Here is a 20,725-nt window from a genome sequence, read left to right on the forward strand (position 1 = left end):
CTAAAGTGCCTTATTATTTATTACTTAAATCTTGTTATTGAAAGCAAACCTTGAGACCAGATAAAAGCCTTGGTCTGACTTAAAGCAGCAATTCCCCATACTAAACTGTTTCTTTTTTTTAATTTTCTGAAAGGGGGTCTCCTGGAGCTGAACCATGTTATTGTCAGCTATGTACTGTAGACCCTTTGGTTTCCTCCCTAAAATGACATCTGTGTTTGTTGCTTATTTTTTCCCATCTGGGAAATAATTATGGCCCGTTGTCAGCCTCACTCTCATAGGCTGACAGGATGCAAAAATATCACGGGTCATGATACTGCAGCTCCTTATTGAGTGACCCCAGCAGTCTTCTTGATTTTTTTTTTTCAATCTGTAATAATTTTGATTTTTAAAAAAAAAAATATATATATATATATATATATGTGTGTGTGTGTGTGTGTGTGTGTGTGTGTGTGTGTGTGTGTGTGTGTGTGTGTGTCTGTGTGTGTGTGTGTGTGTATATATGTATTTATGTGTGTATATACATGCATACTGCACAAAATTAGAAATATATATATTTCTAATTTTGTGCCGTATGCATGTTTAATACTATCACACTTCTGGTAAACTAGTCGACATGTGAGTGTTGTGTATTAAAGCATTCTATGGCATCAAATTGCCTGTCATATATACATAATAACATCAACTGTATCAGGATCCATATAAAACCTTTTCTATGCCAAAAGACACAGCAAAGTACAGTATTGAAACGGGCTGGGTAGTCCATACCTACAGTAGCTCTATGCCATACTCCGGCATAGGGTGGCTCACAAGGAGACGTCACTAAAATTCCTAATACTAAACTACAATAACACCTCTAAGGCCTTTTAGCTTCAGTACACATATGGTTTAGGGTAGTGAACAGGTTAATGAGAATAACGATCAATGTCACTAATAAAACAGATTATCAACTTTTAATGAATCTAGCCCTTTGTTTCAATATTGATCCAGTGCAAGCATCAATCCGCTTTGTATAATGTATGATTGAAGTTATTGATCTATTGTATCTTCCCCAAGTTTTAGTGCACATCATTAACCATTATCATAATCAACGTGAAATGGTACTGTGTATTACCATTGCTCTTTCATTTATACACCTACATTTCCAATTATCTATCAAAGATAGGTCGCATATATCAAATGAACTGTGAGGATAAATATGCCTTCTAGGAAAAATAAATCTCTACCTAATATTTCAACTTCTCTTGCCACAAATGTTGTTGACAATGTGTTTTTTTCTTTTCCTTGCTATATGGCTTCACTGGACCTCGATGCAGTTGCAAATATACTGTGGCGAGAGGAAGGTAATGTGATAAGGTTATTTTTGCATTAACTTTGTTTGTCAACTCTAATATTTCAATATCTATTCTTTATTTTTCTGTTCTTCCTTAAGAGCCAGCTCACAGTTTTCAAACATTGAAAACTTACACCAATTGGTGGATATTCTGTTGATTTACGTAATTTTTAGGCCAAATTTTGTGTGCTGAATCCCTTCATCTTCTTAAGAGTATGCAAGTGACCAAAAGGGGGGTAATTTATATGCACTTTAAGGTCCTCTGATGGCACAACTATTGAGAACAATTCATAGTAAATATGGGGCAAGATTTGACACTGCTGGCTGAGATAGGAGTTTACACTACTCTCGGCCGAAAGCTTTTAACTGATGTTCAATGTATTATTCTGGTGGTTAATCCTTCTCAAATTGATAGCAAACTTGAAAAATAATGAAAAGGAAAAAAATGGGTTGGCTTCTTTAACTGTATTATTATTATTACATGACCTCCAAATGTCCGCTTTAAAATTCGTCTAACATGGAGAGAAATACCATATGTATTAAACTTGTTTAATTGTCTTTAATAGTGATGAATGATCCCCCATTATGCCTGTCTAGCAACTGCAAAACTGGTGCAAAAACCTTGCATGAGAAATATTAATCAATTGGTTTCAATGGGAATGTTTTTTTCTTAATAAAACTGGTGCAGTTTTGCAGCCAGAAGACTTTGGTATATAACCCCCCCCCCCTTAAATGCATGGAGGTTATGTATGAAAATATCCTGGTGCAAAAAACGGCACCAAATATATCAAGTCAAAAAGTGAAATTGATTTCAGTGGGATTCATTTTTCTTGCTAAATTTGGTGCAGACGAGTTGCTAAACGTTTGCCCTAATTTAGCAGCTGGAAATCTTTGATACATATGACTTAATATTTGTTAGCACAAGTGTACCAAGGCCCTAGCTTTGTCCTGTCTGGTTCTGTAGAGCAATGGAAACATTTTAGAGAGGAGAGGAGTTACTTTATGTTCAACAATGTAAACAAAATTGAAATAGACATTTGTTTTGATCCAGTGCTCCATTATCTGTTTGCATCAAATTTAAGAAAACATTTCTTTTGATGCAAATTGTTTGCCGGGAAAGTTTATGCTACAGTACTTCAGACCTGGCTGATTTAAAAAAAATGTAAATACAATGTAAAGAAGTTAGGCACCGAGTTGCAGAATTGACTGCATCTCATAAATTGTGTATCATGTAATTCCTACCTACTTTCTTCTATTGACACACCTCAAATCACACATTGCACAAAACTTGGAGCAAAGACCATGGTACATTGATGCAAAGAGCTACAAGTTGAAAATTAAACATCACCAAGATATGTTTGTAACACCCCTTCCCTACCCTTAAGGCTGCGAACCCGCTGCGGCCGGCGGGGTGCACGGCCGCGAACCACCAGACCCTTGCCCGAGTGGTCCCTGCCCCCGCTGCCTCCTACCGACAGGGCTGACTACGTACTGTGACGCGTCAGCCAGCCGATGCTGCAAGAATCTTGTGAATTTCGGCATTGACGCGTCACGTGGTACGCGAGTCAGCCAATGGGGAGGAGGGGAGGGAAGGAGCTAGGTGGGAGGCGCCTTTGGCGGGGAGCAGGGAAGGAGCTGCGTGTTATTAAAGTGTGTGAGTGTGTGTGTGTGTGTATGTGTGTGTATGTGTGTATGTGTGTATGTGTGTATGTGTGTGTGTGTGTGTGTGTGTGTATATGTATGTGTGGGGGGGTGGATGGCACCACGATCGGAGCCCGCCCCCCTCCCTCCCACTCCCGCCCCCTCCCTCTCTGGCTCCCGGCTCCCTACAGACCGCATATCGCGGTCTGTGTCTGTCAGCGCCCCACCTGTCTGCAGTGCGGGCGTGCTGACTGAGGGAGCGGGACCTTAGCCTAAGGGACACTGCAGGCTACAGCACTACAGTGCTACCTGTTGGTTTACTGGGGGCTAAGCCTCCGCTAGTGGGGAGCCTGGGGTTAATGGGTGCAGTGCATCCACCCGTGAGGATCCCAGCATTGGTGGGATAGCTCCTCACAGGAACCGGTTTACCAATACTCTATACCCCAGAAATCACACACATACAGGTTATATAATACTTCTTTACTGTGATCCCACAGTATGGCAAAGAGAATAATATGCAAGACAGCAATAACAATAACAATAACAATAATATGTAACAGTACAATAATATGGGTGCTTGTCTTCCCCTAATACTTAGGGTACCCTGGGCACCTAGAACTCTGTGTCCATCAGAGCCTCCCTTGTCCCAAGTGTATATGCGAGGGCAGAACTACCCTCGTGTATCGTTGGTGCAGGTCTACCTTCCTGGTAAAGGCCTGTAACCAGGGAATGCTTCCAAGATCTGGTGTGGTCCGGTTCCATGCCATGGGGTCTCCAACACCAAGCCCCTCATGTCCGGGCCACCACGTGGTGCTGCCTCCAGCCAGAGTAACTCACGCATAGTTTGATTACTTCTCTGCTGAGGTATATGGCTACAGGTTAATCCCTATGCTGTGGGTGATCCCTCACACACTTAACTACATTGACGGGACTACCTGGGGCCTAGGGAGTAAAGTCTGCCCTAGTTCAGGAAGCTGACTGCTCCCTGGCATTACCTCCTCCTCCCACAACTCTGTCAGGACTGCCTCGCTGCCTCCAGTCCCGCAGAGGAAATCCTGGTCTCTAGGACCTCCCCTTCCGGTAGTGCCAACCACAACATGGCCACCATGCTACACACAGTTTCCTAATAGCATGCGACACCAACCTAAAGATGGCCGCCACCACTTTCCCCGATCCTCCCGAGCCATGGAACTGGCTCCCAACACAGGTAAGGGGAAGTACCCTGCTACACTCTCACCCTGGTATAGACCTCATCATCCCCACATTAGAAACATGTAGCCCACACATTTTATATAATGGAAAATAAATTGCATATACTATATAAGCATATTCACAACTTATATGCACAGTTTAAATGGCATGAAATACCTCTGGCAGTACTGACATAATCGAGGCAAACCTGTCCCTATATGTCTGCTGAGACTCATAGTGGGGTTTCCCTAATGAGTCATACGCTATACTAATTGGTGGCCGAATGACTCTTTGACTCCTCTAATTCAGGAGCCAGCCTGTTTGTTGACCCTGAGAGTTCTTTATTGTCTTCTTCGTTGGAAAGGTTTCCAGTGGCTTGAGGCCATGGCCCTCTCATAGAGCAAATGTCATTGTCACCCATTGGGGTGAATATCGGACTCTCAGGGTTTAGAGGCAGGGCAGCAGCACCAGACAGAGTAGGCAGGGCAAGGGTCGCTAGGACCGGTGGTAGGTTCTTCTTCATATTCCGCTGGCATATCCGAGGAAGACTCATCGATTTGAGGATAGTTCCTATGCAAAACTTTTATCTGTCCTTCTGAGTCCTTTATTCGGTATACAGGAAAACTCAGGAAGCTGGGAATCAACCTTCAAAGGGCTATCTCACAATCAGTCGGCCCATTTGTGTTTCCCTGGCACTCCTAGATTTCTCAGAAGGACCTTGTCTAACGGACAAAGCTCCCAGTAGCATACCTTGCAGTCATACCGCCTTTTATTATTCTCATTCAGCTTAGCTGTGGTCCCTTCAGCTAACTCTAACTGGTATGCTCTTTGGAGATTGGCTTTCAATCTTTTTTTGTACTGGTAGTAAGTCACAATAGGCACTCCATCAGTAGAGATCCCCAGATGGATGTCCACCAGTAGCCTGGCTTCTCTACCGAACATCATAAAGTATGGGGAGAACCAGTGGACTTATGTCGGGTGTAGTTGTAGGCATGCACAAGATGTTCTACGTGCTTGTTCCAACTGACCTTTTCAGTGGCTCGTAGGGTCCACAAAAAGTTGAGCAAAGTCCATTTGAACCGCTCCGGTAAGGCATCACCTTAAGGGTAGTATGGGGGGGGGGGGGTACGGGACTTCTCGATGTCAAGCAGATTCAACAGCTCTTTTATAAGTTTGCTCTCGAAATCGCACCCCTGGTCCAAATGCATTCAGTTGGGCAATCCATAGTGGACAAAATATCTTTCCCACAGTACCTTAGCTACCGTTATAGCCTTCTGATCTTTAGTGGGCAAGCCTGTGCATACCAAGTATAGTGGTCAGTTAACCCCAGCATGTTCCCGATGCCTCTGCAATCTCGCTCTATACATAAAAAAACACTCGGTCCATGGGACCCGAACTCTTCAGATGGCCCATTGGGGCTGCCTGTGTAGCAGTGTTTTTTCTGGATGCACCGCAACCATCTTCGAAAATGATACTCCACAGCCTCTCTCATTTTTGGCCAGTAGACCCTGTCTCTTATGAGCCTTAAAGTTTTATCCGTGACCAAGTGTCCATGGTCATCATGTAGCGACCTCAGCACCATGTATTGCAACCTTCTAGGGAGCACTAGCTGTCTCCTAACCAGATGATCATGGTAGGGGCCACTCGGTATAGCAACCCATTTTCCAGTTGGAATTTGTCCCATTCTTTCATGAGAAAGTCGACTCTATTTCTGGGAGCATACTTAATTAGGACGGGGTTCCTCTTCTGTATGGCCCGGAACAGAGGCCCGCACACTGGATCTGCTATCTGGGCTTCGATGATATCCTTCCAGCATATTTTGGATCCTTTGGCCATTGACAAGGCCTCTGAGTAGCAATAGGCAGCCAGAAGCGCACTTGATTGACATCCCAGGGAATCCACCACACTCAGCTCAGAGAAAGCCACTTTCCCTTCCAAAATAGCCATGGTAGAACAGATGGCTCGAATTCAAGAGCCTGGTATTTCTTCCCATTCTTTATCCTCGGACACGGGGCTTAATCCAGGCCTTCTGGACAGGGCGTTGGCTCAAATGTTCTTGGGCCCAGGCTTGTATTTTGATGTGATGCTATAGTTTGACAGGGCAGCCAACCCCCTATGACCGGTGGCATCCAATTTGGCAGAGGTCAGAATATAGGTAAGTGGATAATTGTCCATCCTTACGTTGAAGGATACCCCATAGAGGTAGTCATGAAGCTTGTCCACAATGGCCCACTTCAGCGCCAGAAATTCTAACTTATCGACGGGATAGATCTTTTCGCTCAGAGTCAAGCTACGACTCACGTAGGCGACAGGCTGCAACCCGGTAGGATATTTCTGGTGATGTACCACTCCTAGTCCATCGAAGCTGGTGTCCACGTGCAACACGTACGGTTGGTCTTGATCGGCGTAGGCCAGAACAGGGGCTTTGGTGAGACTTTTCTTTAATTTCAAGAAAGCCTTCTCACAGTAAGCAGTTCATTTTGCACTGAATGGGGTTTTGGGATTCGCGGCTTTCTGACGAGGGTCCTTAGTGTATATCTTCAATAGAATGTTCAGGGCCTTGGAGATGCAGGAATATCCTTCAACAAATCTCCTATAGTATTCACATAGTATCCTATAGTATTCACAGGACCCAGAGGCTGTCTCACACTTTAATCTGGTCTGTAACTGTTTCATACGCTCATAATATATATTTTCTTTAACTGTGCATGCAATGTCTTGTATATAATGTATACCTTGTTCATTTATGTAACTGTATTTGTAACCATGTATTATTTTGTTTTACTCTGTGCCCAGGACATACTTGAAAACGAGAGGTAACTCTCAATGTATTACTTCCTGGTAAAATATTTTATAAATAAATAAATAAATAAGAAGGAGCAGAGCTCCACCATGTTCCCAGGGTGAGGCCAGTCCACCACCGCCACCCATTCGGCGGACACAATATGCCCCACATAGGTGACGGAGGTCCGGCGGAATTTGTACTTCTCTAGGGAAAACTTCAAGCCTTCCTTCTGCAATTGGTCCAGGACCTTCAGGAGGCGTTCCTCATGTTCCTCCAGTGTCCGTCCAAACACGATGATATCACCAAATAGACCAGGAAGTCTCGGGGGTTCATATCACTGATTGTCTTCTCCATCAAATGTTGGAATGTGGCGGGGGCTCCACAGATACCTTGGGGCATCAGACTTAACTGGTAGAACCCCAATGAGCCGTTAAACGCTATCTTCTCCTGATCTTCATGGTTCATGGGCACCTGATCGCAGGTCCAGTATGCTTAACCACTGACTACAGGACAACGAACCCAGGATCTCTTCAATTTGATGTAGAGTATATTGATAAGGGATGGTCCGGCAGTTGAGGGTCTGGTAGTCCACACATAAACGTACAGAGCCATTCTTCTTCCGCACCATCACAATGGGAGAGGCATAGGGGCTGCGGGACTCTGTTATAATGCCGACACCATCCATATCATTCAGGATATCCTGGACATCCTCCACATCCCTGGGAGCTATTCGACTAGATCGTGTCAGGGTTCTGCTCGCCACAAACCAGGACCGGACCGCGAGGCTGAGGTGGGGTTGTAAAAGCACCGACCTGAGACCGCGCAGGCTGATCCGGATTGCGCAGTTCGTTGTCAAACGTAGCAGGATCAGGAAAGGAGAAGACAGCGTCGTCGTTGTACAAGCCAGGGTCAGGACAGGAGATATCAGGATAACCATTGTTCAGGCAAGAGTTCGGCAACAGGTAGTCAGGAGAGCCCCGCTTCAGCTTAGAAGCGCGGGGTTGGCCTCTGCGCGAGCGACGACCATGGCACATGGTACTGGTCACAGGAGATGGTAGGCAGACCAGAATAGCACACCGCTATGCTGCACGGGTGCACCAGTGCTACAGCGCAAGAGTCCTGAGCGGCTGGGGAATCCTCTGTAACAGCGCAGGAACCAGGACACGGCCTCTCTAGATTAGGGAAAGAGTAGGCCCCAGGAACCAGGAAGCTGAAGATCCACAGGGAAACCTCCGCTACAGTGCAGGAAAGCAGGAAGCTGATGACATAGGGGATACCTTTGCTTCAGCGCAGGAGGACAAGCAGGAACTTGAAGGAAGCTGAAGGACGCAGGGCGGAACCTCCGTATCAGCATAGGAGAACAAGCGGCTTGAAGGGAGCTGAAGGACGCAGGGCGGAACCTGGTATCAGCATAGGAGAACAAGCGGCTTGAAGGAAGCTGAAGGACGCAGGGCGGAACCTGGTATCAGCATAGGAGAACAAGCGAGGGCTTGTGGCAAAACAGTAGACATCCAGTTAGGACTATGCTCGGCAGGGAGCATTATGGGAAGACAGTACTTAAAGGCCAGCGGGCCAATCCCCGGAGGGGGGTGTGAAGGTACTGCTCCAATGAATGAATGCAAGTCTAGGTTGCAGTGATAGGCTGCACAGCTGCAGTAGATACCAGAGGGAGTGTGTATTGCTTTGATGAGTGAATCCAGGCTGCAGCAAACCTCAGGAGAGCTGATCCAGAACTGCACTGGTCTGCAAGGTAAGGCAACCAGTAAACCATGGAGCGGATTCCTTATAGTACCCCCCCCTTCACGTGAGACCTCCGGGCGAACATGAGCACTCATAGAGTTGGAGGACCGGGAATTGTTGCTGAACAGTCTAGGATTGGGGTTAGAGTCGTACTCCAGTGACTCATGATTAGTCCTTAGTGTACCCCCACCCCCCGGTGAGAACTGTGGCCAGACAGGACCATCCATGGGCCTTGGGGACATTGAGTTGTTCCTAAAATTCTTTAGGTAGAAAGGGCATCCGTAAACGAGCAGTTCTTTAGTGAGTACAGTTCTAAGAAATAAGAGTAGTAGAAGAAACATCCTTGGTACATGGCTCGCCCCGCAAAATGACTTGGAAATCCAGGGTTGTGAAGAACCAGAGGGTTCCAGAGCAGAAACGGCAGAAGAACCCTTACAGGAAGCCCAGTCTTTAATAAAGGAACCTGAATCTAGGATCAGCGGCCCTGATAATTGATCGAATACACCAGGAGGAACTTTGTAACAGAAAAAGTCTTGGCTGACCACTGCATGTTGAAATTTGCGAGAAATTTTTCCTCTAGAAGGCTCCCAGGTAATGGTTAGTAAGGGTATAGGCTGGTTGGAAGCATCTCCCGGTATTGGTATGGAAGGTGACAAGGCAAGCAGTAAACCCGGCATAGGGACCGAAATCTTGGGATACATACAGAGTATTTCCAACTGAGAGGAAATAACAGGGGCAACCGAAAATTCCGAGGGACAAAACCATGGTTTAGCAGGAGCAGAGAAGCAAACAACAGTAGAGCTCTCCAATACTGGGAAATCTTCATTGGGAGATAGTATTGTCAGTGAATCAGGAATAGTCCTTGGGATCTTCAAATCAGTAGCTTGAGAAAAAGGCAGAGCCAGGGTAGTGGTGGGAGGGAAGCTAACATCAGAAGCTGAAGTCTGTACCTCAGTGACAGAGCCTTGAGAATCAACAAGCAGCAAGTATGAACTATGAAAACTCTTAATGACAGGCACCTTAGGAGTACAAGGAGTCTTTTCCGAAACTGCAATGGCCCTAACCACAGGGGTACCTAACCTGTCAAAAACATGAATAGGTGTGTTTTCTAGTGCAAAATCTCTGATCACAGGACTCCTAACCGATAGTGAGGGTGTCTGGGTTTGATTAGAGAAAAAATCAGATGTATTGATAAGTGACTTAGAAACAACTACTGAGGTTCTAGATTTGCTGGACATGTGAGAAAAAATACCCTTTAAGACAGGAGCTTTAATTTCCTCCCAGAGTAACCCCATGTTTGCTGGGACATATTTAGACACAGTACTGAGGGACTGGGTTTCAGCAAAGGCAGGACAGCTAAATAGCTCAGATTTAAACCCCAGGACTTGTAATATGTGCATGGTGACCTCAGACAGTACTAAGGGAGTGATCACAGATATGCTGATCCCCAAAGGATTAGCCTGGAGAGAGAAATCAGGGGGACCCCCAGACAGGATACTCATTGTAGAAAGAGCTTCAGAATCAGAAGGAGAATCATTACCTCTCAGAGTCTCAAAACTAGTAAGACACAATTCAGCGAAAAGGGATACAGTGTGCAAGCTTTTTACTAATCTATATGAAAAAGCGTCACTTTGGGGAGAAAACCGTGCGTCAGCAAACATTCCTGGGAACCTAATATGAACCCCAGGAGGGACATACAGACTACTGTATGCTTTTAACCCTAAGCATAAAGAGGAGAAGAACTCAGACAGTACACGGGGGTTAATCATAACTGTACTGGTCTCTGAAGTAGGTATTTGGTATGGAATATCTGGGAAACCAGAAATTACTGCAGACTCCATAATGTGGGAACTATGCGCTGAAGCAGGGATCACCGCTATGTGGGCGACAGGCTGGTTCAGTGAAATACCCGGGAGAAGGAACTCTGCGACCAAGCTTAGGGAAAAACCTGACTCCTGAATACATTTATCAGGAACCAGAACTTTAGCCGAAGTCTCCGGAGACGAAACTGCGGAAACTTGAGCTGAAGCAGGGGATTTATAGCAAAGAATATCTAGGGACTCCGTACGGTTATAGGAATCCCTCAATGCAACCTCTGCTGTCTGACTTGTGGACTCATTCTCTGAGGCTAAAACGAAGGCATTAACTTGGAGGCAGCAAGAATTTACAGGGGTTAATGCAGACAGTGCCTGAGAGTAAAACACAGGAAATTTTTTCTCTGTATTAGGAGAGACAAGGGATCTCTCCTCTGGAGCTAGGGGCGTGACCGTGGCTGGCAGAGAACAGGGAATTATCAAAGGAGACTCAGAGAGCTGCCCCTCAGGGGTTAATACAGAAATGACCCTGGGAACAGAACTTAGGGATTCTTTCTCTGACGGGGAAAGCGCACAGGACTGCCTAGCAGAGTTTAAAGCTGGAAAACCCTGAAGAGCTGGAGTGACAGATTCGGAGTTAGAAATAGGGGAACAAAGGGACTTATTCTCTGATAGTAGAACCTTAGTGTTGGCTAGTGAAACATATGTATTCTCCAGGGGAACCTCACAGGACTGCTCGGCAGGGGTTAAAGCTGGAAAACCCTCAAGACCTAGAGAAAGGACTTCTGAGCTAGAAATAGGAGAACTAATGAACTTATTCTCTGATACAAGAACATTAGTGCTGGGTAGAGCAACATATGTATTCTCCAGGGGGACCTCACAGGACTGATCGGCAGGGGTTAACGAAAACATATCATTGGTGTCAGGAAACCCGGGCATACACTCAGGGCAAGGATCCGTGGTAGACCAGGGATACAGCCAAGCGGCAGCGAAGCTGGCGAGGGGAGGATCCTGTTCCTTTATGCAAATGTCCAATGTCATGGAAAGGATATGGAGTGTTTTTTGGGCATCAGCCAACATGAGGAGAGGGTCCACTTTTGCTATATAAATGTCTAAAGACAAGGCCAGGGAAGAGAGTTCCTTTTGGGCGTCGTCCAATTCTAAAGGGTACACATTTTCCCAAGTTAAGGGGTAACCAGGAAAGCAAATACAAGCGGCCAGCGATTGTTTTAAGTCCCGGAGGCGGTAAACCTTCATCATGAGATCACTACGGCATTTGTTTTGCAAAGGGGTTAAACCTACAAACACAATCAGATCCTCAAGCATGGGTAATATCTCACATAGAAACTGGTATTCACACTGGGACTGGTTTACAGGCTGGGACAGGCTTTCAGACAGAAACTTACCAACCCTCACCACAGGGCGGTCCGAGTTTGTGTGGCCGAGCATACTGTCAGGGTTCTGCTCGCCACAAACCAGGACCGGACCGCGAGGCTGAGGTGGGGTTGTAAAAGCACCGACCTGAGACCGCGCAGGCTGATCCGGATTGCGCAGTTCGTTGTCAAATGTAGCAGGATCAGGAAAGGAGAAGACAGCGTCGTCGTTGTACAAGCCAGGGTCAGGACAGGAGATATCAGGATAACCATTGTTCAGGCAAGAGTTCGGCAACAGGTAGTCAGGAGAGCCCCGCTTCAGCTTAGGAGCGCGGGGTTGGCCTCTGCGCGAGCGACGACCATGGCCCATGGTACTGGTCACAGGAGATGGTAGGCAGACCAGAATAGCACACCGCTATGCTGCACGGGTGCACCAGTGCTACAGCGCAAGAGTCCTGAGCGGCTGGGGAATCCTCTGTAACAGCGCAGGAACCAGGACACGGCCTCTCTAGATTAGGGAAAGAGTAGGCCCCAGGAACCAGGAAGCTGAAGATCCACAGGGAAACCTCCGCTACAGTGCAGGAAAGCAGGAAGCTGAAGACATAGGGGATACCTTTGCTTCAGCGCAGGAGGACAAGCGGGAACTTGAAGGAAGCTGAAGGACGCAGGGCGGAACCTCCGTATCAGCATAGGAGAACAAGCGGCTTGAAGGGAGCTGAAGGACGCAGGGCGGAACCTGGTATCAGCATAGGAGAACAAGCGGCTTGAAGGAAGCTGAAGGACGCAGGGCGGAACCTGGTATCAGCATAGGAGAACAAGCGAGGGCTTGTGGCAAAACAGTAGACATCCAGTTAGGACTATGCTCGGCAGGGAGCATTATGGGAAGACAGTACTTAAAGGCCAGCGGGCCAATCCCCGGATGGGGGTGTGAAGGTACTGCTCCAATGAATGAATGCAAGTCTAGGTTGCAGTGATAGGCTGCACAGCTGCAGTAGATACCAGAGGGAGTGTGTATTGCTTTGATGAGTGAATCCAGGCTGCAGCAAACCTCAGGAGAGCTGATCCAGAACTGCACTGGTCTGCAAGGTAAGGCAACCAGTAAACCATGGAGCGGATTCCTTACAGATCGCTCTCGGAAGAGTGTGGTATCACTCAGCCGGATGGTGTGCTGGGCGCTCTGAGTGCAAACCACGTCCATCTCACTGGTGGATAACACTTCTTTTCACTCAATCAGCCTAGCATGGAGGCGTTTATTCCATTCGGCCGGTAGGGACGAATCACTCAAATCGAACTGTAGCGTTGAGTCAATCTTTTTCGTAGAAGCCGCACACACACAGGCCAAGGGCTTCACGTCGATCAGGGGGTAGATTTTACCCAGCTCTTGATCAAAATCCAGCTTTACAGGGTGCATAGAGATGTTCTGGATAGACACAGCAAACTGTCGAGGAAACGTAGTCTTCCACTCCTTTTACCTCTGATACCACCTTCCATCCTATCTTCTTCGGGTGCCAACTCCAACGAGAAGTACCAGTCACTTCCGTCATCACTAGGGTAGCTGGCCTGGGTCATCACATGCCATACTCCCCTTTTTAGAATCTAGGTTACCCCTTTTACTAGATTAAAGAACCGCTTGCTTCGTTCTTAAGCAGAAATTCGGTGGTATTCTTCCTTCAAAGCAGATGTCTCCTCGTGGAAAACAAGGACATCTCTCCTGCTTCTTTGAGAAATGTCCAGATCAACTATCACACTAAGTCGGTGTTGGCTCCCAGAATAATGGGCGCACTCGGGTGTTCCCCAGGTTCTGGACATATCAGTGCTTTCACTTTTATGGGATGGATCATGTTGATATTGAGTTTGGGTATGTTCATCTGCACCTTGATCACCCCATCAATCGGGTAACTCTGGCTACTGAGGCCCCATAGGGTCATGGTCTCAGCCGACTTCAGCAGTAGATGCTGCAGATGATGGTCGTAGAAGGATCGGTAGACAATGATCACCTGAGACCTGGTGCCCAATAGGGCTGAAACGTAGATTTCTTCAATTAGCACTCAGATAAGTACTGTGGGTCCAATTTGACTGAAGAGGTCAGCTTGGGGATCCTTCTACGGACTGAAAGGGGGTTCACTCTCCCGGTCACCGGGCAACTGAAACTTTGGTTGAGTAACGAAAGTCAAGGCCACTGACTTGGTAGTTACCTTCCGAGGACAGTTTCACCTTATGTACCCTCACCCCTACACTCATAGCAATAAAAATTCAGTTTGGGTTCTGGACTGAAAAGAGGAGCCAGGCTTCGGGACACCCGAGAAGGCGTTGGGGAGGCCTGCCGGCGATGTTCTGGAGTATCTACTCTCCTGGGTCTTTCCCACCAATGACTCCCTTGGCGGGGCTGGCCGTGTGGTCGAGGCTTAGGTTCTCGGGCCTTTGTGGGGGTATTGAACCGCATGATAACCTACTGATCTTGTACTCGATCCATTATTTCTTCAAAGTTAGGAGGGTTCTCTGTAGAAATAGTGCAGCTAATCCTAATAGCGATCGGTGTGTAGGCAACGCTCCCTGCAGAAATTGTTTGGTTTGGAAGTCGTCTAGGTCGGACACCGAAATGACCTTCTTGGAGATCAGGGTCCATAGGGCCAATTGAAGCCATCGAAGGAACACAGATAAATCTTCCCCCTCATCCTGTTTGAGGGTGTGGAACTTGGCCATTAAGGTAACAGCATCATCCTTAGTGCCATAAACTTTAGTTACGGCCAGGATCAGGGCTTGGGCATCGGCCTCTGCATGACACTCTCGGTACAACCAAACTATATTGGCGGCCGGGGGCCACAAGCATTCCACGATCCACTGCCTCAGAGAAGGACCATTCTTGCAGCACTTGCAACGCATGCTCTCTCCACTCAAACTTTTCTTCACCCAATGGCATAGGCCGCACTCCAGAGAAAGCTTTTAGCTTGCGGTAGTGGTGGGCTTGTGATGACTGCGCAAATTTGTCAGCCAGTAGCTGCAGTGCCACTGCAAACGCAAGTTCTCCCTCAGAGCCAGATCACCTGCGGCCAGATCATCTGCTTCACCGGACGTTATGCTAGCCTCACTTCTGCAGGGGATCCCTGGGGAAGGAAGAAGGTCAGCTCCTACGTCCAGGTTGGGGACAGGCACTTGGTTATGGTCCTGCATTTTGACTATCAGCACAGGGTCGATAATAGGACACTCACGAGGTAGACCTCCCGGCAGAAGTAGGGCTTGAGGCCCACCATCCTTGCTTAAATCACAACGGGCGTTTACTAGGACCATGCTCCGGTTAGTGAGGTCCAACTTTCGGTCTAGGGCTGAGCTGTGGCTAACCCTGGCAGCCCAATCAGGGCTAGGCACACCTTGTATGAAGGGATATTGTCAGGGACATGGCCGACGGCCACCACGTGCCGGAGAGGTACTTGTAACTCCATGGCCCCCTGGTGGAACTGCTGTCTTGACGGTACAAATATGATATTCTTTTGGTTTCATTTGGTTCAGGACAACCCTGGTCTGAATCTCAGCAGTGCCTCCAAATGTAACAACCCTTCCCTACCCCTAAGGGAAACTGCAGGTGTTATGCACTATGGTGCTACCTGTTAGCTTATAGAGGGCTAAGCCTCCGTTTGTGGGAGCATGGGGTGATTGGGTGCAGGCCTCCACCCGTGAGGATCCCAGCGTTGGTGGGAAAGATCCACACAGGAACCGGTATTCCTATACTGTATACCCCAGATATCACACTCATATAGGTTATATAATACTTCTTTACTGTAATCCAACAATATGGCAAAGAGAATAATATGCAACACAGCAATAACAATAACAATAACACAGTTACAGTACAATAATATGGGTGCTTGTATTCCCCCAATACTTAGTGTACCCTGGGCACCTGGAACCCTGTGTCCATCAGAGCCTCCCTTGTCCCAAGTGTATATGTGAATTCAGTGCTACCCTCGTGTATCGTTGGTGCACGTCTACCTTCCTAGTAAAGGCCTATAACCAGGGGATGCTTCCAAGATAGGGGTGGTCAGGTCCCACGCCATAGGGTTTCCGACACCAAGCCTCTCACACCTAACATCCGGGCTGCCATGCGGTGCTGCCTCCAAACAGAGTAACTCACACACAGTCTGATTCCTGCTCCGCTGATGTATCTGGCTACAGGGTAATCCCTATGCTGTTGGTGATCCCTCACACACTTATCTACAGTGAGAGGACTGCCTGGAGCCTAGGGGGTAAAGTCTGGCCAAGTCCAGGAAGCTGACTGCTCCCTGGACACTACCTCCTCCTCCCACAGCTCTGTCAGGGCTGCCTCCAGTCCTGCGGAGGAAATTCTGGTCTCTAGGACCTCCCCTTCCGGTGGCGACAAACAACCACAACATGGCCGCAGCCGTGCTACACACAGTCCCTTAATAACATGCGGTGCAAACCTCAAGATGGCCGCCGCAACTTTCCACGATCCTCCTGGGCCACCGAACCAGCTCCCTACGGAAGTAAGGGGAAGTACCCTGCTACATGTTGTTTCAAGTTCTGCACCTGGACTATCAATTATCTCTGTTTCTCTTGGTCAAAAATATTAAGTAGTTGAGGTTTATGTGGCATCTTTTGTCTTCATCAAATATAAGAAACTTGTTTGGTAAGTTTTTTTTTTCTTCATTTGACACAGGCAGTGATTTTAAAAAATACAAAATATACTGTGACAAGCGCTATACCTAGAATGTGACTATGCAGTGCATGTATGAATTAAATAAAACAGTGCAGTGCACAACTAAAGCAGCCTGGTAATCTACTGAGGAATATCCCAAAATAAACCTCAAAACAAGAATACAAATACTAAAATAGACATAAACCTGGCGCATGTGTAAATAAAGTGATGTGATAATAAAGTCCAAATAAAATACAGACTGTTTGTCCCAATTCTGAATGGTCAGCTGATAATAGATGGTTTCAAAATCACAGTTCACAGAGTAAAGAGCATACAGTCCTCCTCACGATATATATTCAACCTGCAGATGTGTGACATGAAACAGAGAAACAGGACATTGCGCAGTATATTAAGTTGCCAATGATGCCCTTATTTTCTAAGCTCAATGAGATGCCTACTTACTAGAAGTAGATAGGATACATGCAGGGGAGAGAATCTGTACTTGAAGCCTTCTGGGTCCCGGTCGCCTTCGGTGTAACACAAAAGACGGTGAGTGTAACTTCTTTGATTTTACACTCACCGTCTTTTGTGAGTATTTTATCTGTTTTAGGTAGGCGTCAATAAAGTTTTTTTATTACTGCGGAATCCTTTGCCCTCTTTTATCCCCACTGGAGGAAATATGAGGCTGCAGGAATCCTGAAGCTGATCCAGGAGACTACATTCCTGAAAGGGAGACCTTCCTAACGTCTACGGAAGCGGAGGACACCACGAGGGGTTCGTGTTACACCGAAGGCGACCGGGACCCAGACGGCTTCAAGTACAGATTCTCTCCCCTTCATGTATCCTATCTACTTCTAGTAAGTAGGCATCTCATTGAGCTTAGAAAATAAGGGCATAATTGGCAACTTAATATACTGCGCAATGTCCTGTTTTTCTGTTTATTATCACATCACTTTATTTACACATGCGCCAGGTTTATGTCTATTTTTGTATTTGTAGTCATTTTTAAAAGGTTGAGCCATAGTAACTTCTTGAAATTAACTCCTGGAAATAATACTGAAGTTTTTTGGTATTCTGTTCTTAGTCAGTGTAAACAGTGAACTCCTCAAGTGGAAATTTTCAATTCTAACATGTCAAACGTGTATCAATTCACCAAATATTATGTTTGGTCATTGTGAAATAATTACAGGGATTTGGGTTATTTCCTAATTTCTGTAGCAGTAGCTGTTCCTTTTGTGGCAATGCTATCGTCTCACTGAATGTTAGTTATTTTGCAATAATTGTTCTCAATCTTTAGGCACTAAAGCCTAGATGCAATCTCTTTTATGCTACTTAACTTGATGTTAATCTAAGGTAACGTCACGATAATAATTGTAGTAGTGACATTAATGCTGTTTCAATTAAAGACAATAATGTACTGTAACATGTAAGCCATATTTTCTTGCGCCTAGCTTTAACTGTAGCTTACAGGTGTTATTTATAATGAGATGGAAATGATATGGAAAAGGTTAATGCATGGACTTACATTATTTAAGTCAATGCTAAACTTGGAGTTATGCCTATCCAAATCCGAAAATAAGGCTTTCTCGGTCGGTGTAAATCCACAGTTAGTTATAATTTAAATAACATAGCGTTATTTTCAAAGTGATTTCCATTTCCTCCCCACTTCAACAGAAGTCCTTTAACAGGGTCTTGATAGGCATGTCTCATCACGTTCTCCAACAATAATGTACCGTTCATTTCTAATGAGATGCAGTACAGCTGTTGTGTTGGCTTATAATTAGCTGTGTCAATTGGGCATTTATTCCTGTTTTAGGTAACGTCAAGTTATGTTCCTGTTTTAGGTAACGTCAAGTTACGTTCCCTGATTTAATGCAGCTTAGTGAATTATCCCCTAAGGGAGGAGATTCAAGTTAATGGCAGTTAACACAAGATCACTGTGGGATTCACGTTTGTGAATCTCGGCATAAGGCCCATTTTATTAAGCACTGCTATTCCATAAGACATGTTCCAGCACCAGAAGAAACTTTGGGGCTCATTCAAGTGAATCACCTCAAAGATGTGTTCGGGTGCAGGTAGGGGTCTTTGTTTTTAATAGGCCCTAAATACAGTATGTTTAAGGTTTTAAGACTCAAATCCACAAAAGGGTGCCAAGCTTTAGCACGCCCAACTCCTATTCATATGAATGGGAGTTGAGGTATTATCTTTTATTTGTAAAGCGTCAACATATTCTGCAGCGTAGTACAATGGATCACAAAGTTATGTATATTACATAAACAAAACGAGATACCAAATAAGGACAATCAAGTGCAAACAGATACAAAAGGTAATGGAGGGCCCTGCTCCTGTGAGTTTTCATGCTAAAGCAGGGGTGACCAACTCCAGTCCTCAAGGGCCACCAACATGTCAGGTTTTCAGGATATCCCTGTGTAACCCATATTCCCCCCCCCCAATCGCAGATAGGGTGCATGTGAGGGGCTCTATATGTTAAAAGGTGTGGGGCGTATACCTGCAGGTTCACAAGAGGCCTGAGCCTCCGCTTTCTGGGAACCTGGGGGGCTTCTCTGGAACGTTCTCTCGTTGATCAGCGCCTCCACCTATGTAGGATTCTATAGGAGTGTAGAATGGCCCTAGCATAGGATCCCACCCAGAAACCACATACACTTGCTGTAAAATAGCAACGTCTTTACTATAACAATATGCATTCACTTCTCACTCTATAAACTCTTATCACTCTATAATACTAATGGCACAACAACCCAAAGCGCCAACGCAGGGCGCAACCCTCCACTGTGTCCCCACACAGTGTCCACTGTCCCACACCCAAACCCAAGTGTGTGGTGGCCGCGCGGCCCACAAGTATGAGGATCTTATAGATGGTGCACTTAGAGTAGGGTTACCTGCCGAGCGCTCCTGCACTCGGACAAGCAGACAATCTTCGCAAAGGCTCCGCCGCCGCGATGCCTTCCACGATGCTCCTCCGGGACGATCCCATCCGGATAGATATGACAGTCTCTGCACTTGCAGAGAGTGATTCACTGCAATCACTGGCCAGGATATTCCTCTTCCTGACTGGACCCTCACTTGTCTGGGTTCTACAGTACCCTGTCCCTATCTAAGGGGAGTCCCTGTAGTAACCACAAGCTGAGGTGATTGGGGCCTAGCTGTGGCCTAAGGGAGATGTCTGGCCTATTGTATGAGCCACTTGCTCTCTACACTTACCCACCCCCCGTGTCTGTGTCCCAGTTTCTTCTGTTTACTCACTGCAGCACACAACAATGTATCTTTCCTCTCAGGGAAAGCTGTAAGCCTATGGTGTCAGGTGGCCTGTCTGCCTCTAAGCATTCTGAGGGCTGTAGTCCTCCATGGCCCTCTTTCCTATTGGGACCGCGTGCGCTATGGGTACTGCGCATGTCCGAACTTCTAATGGCCGGCGCTAACTGTGCATGCGCAACTGTGGACCATCCCTGCGCTACGGAGCGCCTCTGCTGCCACTTCTCCTTTACCAAAATGGCCACCGCATCGCTACAGCGCATGCTTGACCCTCCGCATCACAACCAATATAGCGGCGCCCTGCCTCCGACGCTGCCGGGAGCCCCCGCAGCAGCAACAGCCCCCACCGGAGCGAGGGTAAGGTGGACCAGGCGGGACCCTGCTATCCCTGTTTCAGCACAGGTGGCTCAATCAGTGGCTCAGTCATTATGATTGAGCCATCTGTGCTGATGTAGGGTTATCCTGAAACCCTGATCTGTTTGTGAACCTTGAGGACTGGAGTTGACCCCTAATATACTAAAGCCTAGCACTCTTTTTTGGATCTGGACCTAACTAAGGTATACTGTATGTGTTGGTACAAAGATGTTACATATGAAGTAATTGGGCTTATTAATATCTAGAGTATTTTTCCCTTCTGTATTAAACTTGTACATTTAAATGTACTTCTCTTCAGTGAACATTAACATACAATAAGCAAGCTATTACTTGCTAGCCTCCTGTGGACGGACGTTCACAGAGGTACGCAATTAGGAGGCTTTATAATGTGAAATTATAATAAGGCTTTATTGTGCCTTTTCCTTTTTATCAGGAAAACATCCAAACAAGGGGGGGGGGGGAACAAAGCTTCCGTTCACTTCGGAGTATTTATAGTGAAAACACTATGCAATCAATTCACATCTCCCTAGTCAAGCATTTCTCCCCAGCCCC

The 20,725-nt window shown here is 46.5% G+C and overlaps 1 protein-coding gene across 1 annotated transcript in view; it reads left to right on the forward strand.

Annotated features, from left to right (window-relative positions):
- FSTL4 (follistatin like 4) overlaps positions 1-20,725 on the forward strand; it is a 1,082,354-nt gene that overhangs the window by 995,598 nt on the left and 66,031 nt on the right. Inside the window, exon 11 of the mRNA XM_075601182.1 lies at positions 1,314-1,340. Within this exon, the coding sequence (XP_075457297.1) occupies positions 1,314-1,340 (27 nt within the window). The remainder of the gene's footprint in view (positions 1-1,313; positions 1,341-20,725) is intronic.

The sequence above is a fragment of the Ascaphus truei genome, chromosome 5, assembly GCF_040206685.1.
Source record: "Ascaphus truei isolate aAscTru1 chromosome 5, aAscTru1.hap1, whole genome shotgun sequence".
NCBI classification, from domain to species: domain Eukaryota; kingdom Metazoa; phylum Chordata; class Amphibia; order Anura; family Ascaphidae; genus Ascaphus; species Ascaphus truei.